Genomic DNA, 8,493 nt, shown 5'->3' with positions numbered 1-8,493 from the left:
TGTTCCCAGCTTTTGCATTCCAGTCACCCATTATTATCAATGCATCTTGATTGCATGTTCGATCAATCTCCGATTGTAAAAGTTGGTAAAAATCTTCTGTCTCCTCTTCCTTGGCTCTGGTTGTTGGTGCATATATTTGAATGATAGTGGTATTCACTGGACTTCCTTGTATGCGTATATGTATTATCCTGTCACTGACAATATTGTACTTCAAGACGGATCTAGTGGTGGGGGATAGTGTTTCCAATTTCAGCACTCTCACTTTTACCCCCCCCATAAGTGGTCATACTATATTTTGAAGTAGGTGTTACAGCTCTCCCCCTTTATATATGATAAAGGGAACCTGAGAATTCTGAACAGACTCCCCCCATGTCTAACCATATTTTGGCAGAAACATTCAACAGAAGAAAATATGTGGTGCATTTAGGGTGTGGGTCCTCTTGTGCATGCTGCCACTGTTAAGGTCATCAGACTCACAGTGACTTTCAGCAATCCATTGCATAGGTAATCATCTTCTTTGGCCTGTCCAATGCATAGGTAATCTTCTTCTTTGGCATGTCCAATGCATAGGTAATCGTCTTCTTTGGCCTGTCCAAGGAGACCCAAACCTGCAGATGGCGGTCATGCATCTCATCCCCCACCTCCTACGCAGGTGGCCAGCGGGGCAAGCCCCCCCCCCCCAGTGCGGGAGGCCTGCGGGAGGCACGCGGCCCTCCCAGCGTGGGCAGCCATTGGGGGCACGCCCCCCACCCTGCCGCATGGGTGCTTGGCTGGTGTGTGGCTCCTCTTGTGCAGGAGACCAGCAGGCACCCACTTCCCCCACAGCTGCCATCCTGGCTCCAAGAATTCTCTCCAGACTAAGTCCATCTTGCGGCAATGTGGTGGCTTCACTGTACCAGTCTTGAGGAGGGCTGGTGCCCAGCATCCATCCTGAGTGAGGGAATCCATTCGTTGCGGCTGTGCGCGGGGTGAGGGGGGGAGTTGGGACCCACGAGACTCACCCATTTCTCCTTGGGAATCCTTGAATTCCTGTTGTTGAGCCTCGATCTTCACTGAGGGCCAGTCATCAACTGTTTAAGTGTTCAATTATCAATAAGCCGAAGAGTTTGGAAGGCCATAATGGCCCTGCTTTAAGTGGTTCACTGCTCCCGCAGCTCACCACGCTGTCTCTGCCTCCGCTGCCATCTTAGATCTCGACTCTGTAGTATTTTTAATTCTTCCTTGTGCTTTGGCTTCTCTGTGCTCCAATGCAATTTTCAGGGTCTCTTCTGACATCCATTTTGATCTTCTCTTTCTCTCCTGTCTTTGCAATGACCATTTGCACTCTTCCTGGATGATACCCTTGATATACCCCCACAACTTGTCTGGTCTTTGCTCATTAGTGTTCAAGTCCTCAAACTGGTTCCTGAGATGGTTCTGAAATTCAGGTGGGATAGACTCAAAGTCAAATTTTGGTTCCTGTGGATTTGGTTTAATTTTCCTCAACTTCAGCTTGAACTTGCATAGGAGTAGTTGGTGGTCTGTTCCACAATCCGCTCCTGGCCTAGTTTTCACAGCTGGCAGGTATCTGCAATTTATAAACTATTTGTGGATTTTTGTATTGTGTAAGGATTTAATGAAGAGGATAGAAATTTAAAATGACATACACTTACTCCACAATTTGTGTGTCAGTTTCTGTATTGTGGTGACTTGCCTGCTGCTATGATGGTAGAAACAGTGTGACCAGGATTTCAAACAGATTACAAATGGTAACAAATAATAGAGATTCCAGACAGACCATCTAAGATGAAGGGTCTTAGGATCTACTTTTGAAAATTAGCCAATGAAAAGTGCACTAATTTTTGTCAATGTTAAAACATTTAAGTTTTAAACAGTACATTAAAAGTTAAAGAGGCAACATTATAGCTGGCCTCACAGAAATTGTTGTGATAGAATATTATGAACAACTGTATGACAATAAACTCAATAAGCTAAATAAAATGGACAGATTCTTAGAAGCAAGTAACATATCCATACTGACTCAAGAGGAAATGGAAGGTCTCAGTAGACCCGTAAAGTGAAGAAATCATGGCAGTAATCAAAAAGGTCCCAACAATGACAAAAGCATTATGATCTCATGGCTTCATTGGGGAAATATCTACCAAACACTTAACCAAGACTTGTTACCCATACTGTTTAAATGTTTCCAAACAATAGAGAAGAAATGAATACTCCCTTGTTCATTTTATGATGTAAACATAACCCTGATACTCAAACTAGACAAAGATACCATACAGATACTGTGCATATCCTCACATAGAACTCCAGACCAGTATCTCTTATGAACATTAGTGTAAAAGTCCCAAGAAAATACTAGTGAAAAGAATTTAACAGTGTGTTAAAGAGTTCTACACCTACTTAGATTTTCCTCAGGGATACTGAGACTCAATATTATTGTTGTTGTTCTGTACCATAGATTGGGAACTGAGCCATAGCTGATCCTCCATGAGTTCTCAGAGGCAATTATTGCATGGAAGGAGATTATCCATCCTTCTCCTTTGGAGCAGCTGGTGGCCTTAAACCTGTACCTTTGGGATTGCTGTGAAGTTTTTTGCCGTTAGGTCACAAGAGTGCGCAACTCAACATTAGAAAATCAGTTAATATTTCACATCCATAGAACAAAAGAGAAAATAATATGATCATCTTTATGGATGCCAAAAAAGCATTTGATAAAATCCAGCTATTTTTTTTAACTGAAAACCCTAAAGGATGTTGTCACAGAAAGGAAATTCCTCCATATGATCAGGGAACATGGGAAAGATGAACACTATACTAGTTGAAGGGTGAGTGAGAGTTTCCCTTGAAATTGAGCATTAGACAAAGGTGGAACTGTTCACTTCTATTCAGTACTGTGTGGTGTGACCTTTCAAATAACACTGAGAAAGAAATACATCTAAATCGAAAAAGAAGTAAAATTATTTGTATGTGTAAATAATGTGATCCTATTCATAGAAATTTTGGAGCCAGGGATACCTAGAACTAATAGAGAAATGTAGCAGGGTTGAGGGTATAGAGTCAACAAACTCAGTTGAGTTTCTATACCTAACAATGAAAATTCTGAAAGGGAAATTGGGAAAATTATTTCAGCTGCCCTAGGAGGCAAGCATTCTGAAGCTTCATCTGACATACTCTGGACATGTTACAGGGTGGGATCAGTCCTTGGAGGGGGACGTCATGCGTGGGAGGGTGGGGAGATACAGCACAAGAGAGGAAGACCCTCGATTAGGTGGATCGATTCAGTGACGTGGGTCATGGGAGTAGGTGTGTCACAGACCATGAGGTTGGCACAGGGTAGACCAGGGTTTAGGGCTGTTGTACATAAGGTCTCTATGAGTCTCACTTGATTCGACAACATTCCATTTACATTAGCATCAAAGAAAATAAAATAAATAGGAGTATATCTAACCAAAACCATGAAGGTCTAAGACAAAGAAAACTATAAAACACTACTATAAAAGAGTGGAAGACAGATATAAATGTAAAGATGTTCCATTGCATAATTATGAACAGTTGTTGTGTAGCATGGAGTTGGAACAACCCCAAGCTGACTCACCAGTGGATTTTTCAGAGGCAATAATTCACACCAGAGAACATTGCCTATCCTCCCATGGGGCAACTGGAGGATTTCAACTGCATGACTTTGGGATTGCAGTCCAGTTTCTTAACACTAGGCCACCCTTAGCAATCTCAAAGGCATGTTGTTGTTGTTAAGTGCTGTAGAGTCATAGGCAACTCATAGCAACCCTGTGAACAAAAGTCCTCAAGCTATTTATGGAAGTGGATGCCACTCCTGTTTCCAAGCTTGTTTTAACTAGAGAGCGCCACAAAGCATTGTCCACTATGGGTAACTGTTATCGCATTTGACACATCAGTGTCACAGTGTTCAGCTTCACAACAACCACAAGTTACCTCTGTACGGCAAGTGGACACACCAGGCCTATATGACCTAGAAAAATGTTTGACCAACAACAATTTAAAACAGGCCTTAGGGCCGTGGATTAGAGTCACCCACCTTTGGCTTGGTCACGTCGCTTTCAGTCCACAAGGCCAACTGGTCTCTCTCTGTGTTGTTAAGTTCCATCGAGTCGTAGGCGACTCATATTGAACCTATGAACAAAAGACTTCGACACTTGGGTGCGTGACTTTCATCATTTCTCCAGGTTCATAGAGTAACTGAATCCACCAGCTCCTCTGCAGGAGGATGGGCCGTATCCTCCCATGTGATTTATTGCCTCTGAAAACTCACCAGAGGGTCTACTATGGGCTGGTTCTGACTCAACAGCACACAACGAAGTCTTCCAAGCTCCCAGGTAGCCATTCAGAGCACACCAGTTGGTCTCTATTCACCTAGAACATTGGAGAAAGAAGGGAAGTCAGGTAATAAGAAGAAGATGTGGAATGTATATGCGTAATTGCCTCCATGACGACCAAAGGACCTGGATTGTGCCTGGCTACCATTACTGAATATTTTGACCAAATATTCCTTAGAGGACTCCTGTTTAGGAGAGAGATGCAGAAAAGAATCTTGCATTCTCGTGACCTCTACACATTTTCAAGCTATGGAAGAAGGGATGGATCCCTGAAACTGTTGCTCTGAGATAACCTAATAACTTGCAGCAAAAAAATATCCACTAACACTTAATTAAAACAAAACAAGATTTTAGCTTCAAAAAGTCTGCCTTTATACTCTTTTAAGAACTGTTGTTGTTATGTGCTGTTGAGTCGCCTGCAACTCATAGCAACCCTATGTACAACAGCCCTAAACCCTGTTCTATCCTGTGCCAATCTCATTGTTTCTGACACACCTACCCTCTTTACCCCAGTCACTAGGTCAATCCATCTCATTGAGGGTCTTCTTTTCTTGCGCTGTCCCTCCTTCCTCCCAAGCAAGATGCCCTCTTCAAGGACTTGTCCCTCCTTGAAACATATCTAGAGTGTGTCAGATAATGATTAAGAATCCTTGCCTCCGAGGAGCAGCCTGTTTTTACCCTCTCAAGGATGAACTTGTTTATGTCCATGTTATATTCAGTACACTTCACCAGCACCACAGCTCAAAGGCTTCAGTTCTGCTATCATCCCTAGTCATTGTACAGCTTTCTATTGCATAGCAAATAATTGTAAAAACTGTGGCCTGGATCAGGCACACCTTAATCTCTATCTTTATGTAATTAAGACAATAGCAACTAAAAAATCTAGATAAAAATTTTAGGGTGCACTGAGTTTAGGTGAAGGAGGGAGGAACATCTCAGAAAGGGAGGTAAGAATGAGAATTGTTGCAAATTATTTTTTTTAATTGTTGCAAATTTTGAAGAATACAATCAGTGGCACTAAATTTTACATGTAGAAACTTGAATTAATATATGGTTTGCTGTACTTATTTTCAATAACAACAAAATCAGTGAAATTTAAAAATACATAATCAGGGTGAATTTAAAGAACACATATGGAGTTAGTTAAACATTATAATTAATTAATCATGTACATCAATTATAATTAACATTATTAAACAGCCTATGATTGATAATATGAAAACCTAATAGGAATTTATAAAGAAAGTAAAAATATATAATTCATGAAAGCTATATTGTATTCATAATCTGCTAAGATTAGTAGTAGACGAGTTTAAGAAGTGCCGAAGCAACCTTGTCTCAATGCTTCATTTGCTGTGTAACTCCATGATTTCCACCTCCCCTCCTTCCTTCAGTGCCCTCACTGTTCTATGTCCCTTCGGCTCAGTGCTTCACTGGAAGGTCTCGCAGAGACTCCAACCTGTCAGGAGAATGACTCATGTGACTAGGTATGCAGGCCAGTTTTGCAGGGACTAGTGAGCAGTGTAGACTGTCTATCAGTTACAGGGTAGGTGGAGAGCATCCCAGATAGAGAAGTCCCAGGAGCTATATAAACTTCTGGGAGGGTGGGATACAAGTCCAACTTGTTGGCATCTAACTGTTAAACAAGTGGGGTAGGATTTCTATCCCATCCTAATCCTTTCTCTTTAATACCATAAATACTTCAACCCAAAATAATCACAATTAATCATTGACTAGGCAAGGCATTTTGAATGATAAACCTTTGACCCCATGAAAAGGACCTACAGAACACAACAGATTATTTGTTGTGTATGTCTGATGTAGCGTGAACAGTAGGTCCCATAGGCTGGAAGAAACTACCCGGTGACTGCCACCATGAACACAAATGTGCCAGTGATCATGTAGACTCGTTCTGTTGTATTTGAGTTGCTATGCTTTGTAGCCAGCAGAGTAATTAACAACAGTTTGCTCATGGTAGTTTATTATATAGCCATTCCACAGTGATGTTTTCAACAAAACGTAATAATAAAATATACTGTTTATAAAAGAAACAGTCATGAAATACTATGCAAACTGGATGAGCCTAGAGGACATTATGCTGAGTGAAATATCTCAGTCACAAAAGGACACATATTGCATAAGGCCACTATTGTAAAACAGGACCAACATGGGGGTTGAGGGAAGACAGGTAAGGAGGAGAGGAATAAAGTTTACATTGTAACAGATGAGGGAGATATCTGTTTAAAAGGGATATATGATTGGGTATTATTGTCATGACAGGAGTCCAGAATGAAGGCTGCACAGTGGAGTGGACTTGGGTGGGGGAGGGGTTACATAACAATGAAAGACTTTTTCTTGTACTTCTCAAGGAGAAGAATGAATGGGGTGGGGAGTAGGTGGGTAGGAAGAATAGTGCAACAATGAATGAATGGTAACCCTAAGTCTCTGTAAATTTTCATGAAAATTAATTTAAAAAAAGAAGCAGAATATATATGGCATATACAGTTGGAGAACATATATGTAAAACAAATCTAACTTTGAATTACATTTGTTGCTAATATTATTTTTAGATAGTGAGATTCTAGATAAGTTCTTATTTATACTTTCCTGAGTTTTCAGAATTCCCTAAAATTATTGTCTTTTTTTTTTTTTACTATGTGCCTTCGAGTTGCCTGCGACTGACTCATAATGACCCTATGTGCAAGAGCTCTAGTAAATAAAAAAACTACTTAAAATTTGGATAGCAGAGTGAAGATTGTATTGCAGGAACATATAGATGCAAAATTAAATGGTTTAAAAGAAGAAAAAGAAATGCATAAGTATGTTTAAACATGTACCTGCCCAGTGACTGTGAGCCTCTCACCGGTGTCCCTTTTCACTTCAGGTGTCCAGTGCCATAGATGCCCACACCCACCTCGAGAGCCGCACATTCAACATCGCGATCTTACCGCAGACACCTGAGGCTCCTGAACTCTCTCTGGGAGCATCTCTACACATGACCGTGAGTTTCGGGGGAGAGTTTTTGGTTCCCATGTGAAGAAGGCATGTGAACTGGATTTTGTAGAACTTTCTGATTTAATTATCCACAGAGTTCATGGCCGAGACAGCAAAGGGAGTTCTCATGGTAAAGGGCTGCACTGCCAACTCAAGGGCACACAGTTCAAATCTACCAGCTGCTCCATGCAAGAGAAATGGAGAGTCTCCTCCCATGTGATTTACAGCCTCTGAAAACCCAGTAAAGGATCAAGTGTGAGTTGGTTCTGACTCAACAGCACATAACTACTCAAACCCAACAATTAAAGGACCTTTACTGAATATTTGTAAGAAATGTAAGCCCTATGTCTACTTAATCAGTGCCATTTTGGATTAATTGTTCAACTACTTAAAGGTTGACCTAGCTAGAGATACTGTTGGTCCATTTTCTAGAAGGTGTGCAGAGGGTTCCTTTCTATTAAAGTTCTTTGAAGGTACTTTTTATACAGAATCCAGCAAGGAAAATACAAATTTAGAAATCAAAAGACATGTTGTCGTAGGAGATCTGCTCTCCAACGTGCTAAAAAGCAGCAATGTTTAAGACTAAGGTCCATTAGTCTTATACTAATACGGTGTACTTGTTTGAAGCTGTGGTCTTTTTAATTATTTACATGCATCTGAAAGTTGGACAGTTACTGAGGAAGACAGAAGAAGAATAGAATTGATGCTTGTGATTTGTGCTGTTTGAGAACAGTATTGTATATCTCGTAGACCACCAAAAGAACTCATGGACCACCAAAAGAACAAACAAATATGTCTTGGAGAAGGTGCAGCCAGAGTGCTTGCCTTGAAGGCAAGAATGATGAAACTTCACCTGACATACTTTGGGCATGTAGTTAAGGAGAGGCCAGTCCTTAGGAAAGGGTATCATGCTTAGAAAGGTGAACGGTCAGAGAAAGAGAAGAACATCCTTAGTAAGATGAATTGACACAGTGATTGTTGTTGTTATGTTGTTATGTGCCGTCGAGTCGTTTGCGACTCATAGCGACCCTATGCACAACAGCCCTAAACCCTGCTCTATCCTGCTCCAACCGAACTGCCTCTGACACACCCATCGCGATTACCCCAGTCACCGAATCAATCCATCTCATAGAGGGTCTTCCCCTCCTGC

General features: G+C 41.2%; 1 protein-coding gene across 1 annotated transcript in view; it reads left to right on the top strand.

Annotated features, from left to right (window-relative positions):
* FRAS1 (Fraser syndrome 1) overlaps positions 1-8,493 on the top strand; it is a 470,336-nt gene that overhangs the window by 259,592 nt on the left and 202,251 nt on the right. Inside the window, exon 30 of the mRNA XM_006885294.1 lies at positions 7,234-7,350. Within this exon, the coding sequence (XP_006885356.1) occupies positions 7,234-7,350 (117 nt within the window). The remainder of the gene's footprint in view (positions 1-7,233; positions 7,351-8,493) is intronic.

The sequence above is a fragment of the Elephantulus edwardii genome, unplaced genomic scaffold (assembly GCF_000299155.1).
Source record: "Elephantulus edwardii isolate Elephantulus edwardi_28Jun2011 unplaced genomic scaffold, EleEdw1.0 scaffold00042, whole genome shotgun sequence".
NCBI lineage: Eukaryota > Metazoa > Chordata > Mammalia > Macroscelidea > Macroscelididae > Elephantulus > Elephantulus edwardii.
The sequence above is the reverse complement of the archived record's forward strand: the minus strand, read 5'-3'. Positions and strand labels throughout refer to the sequence as shown.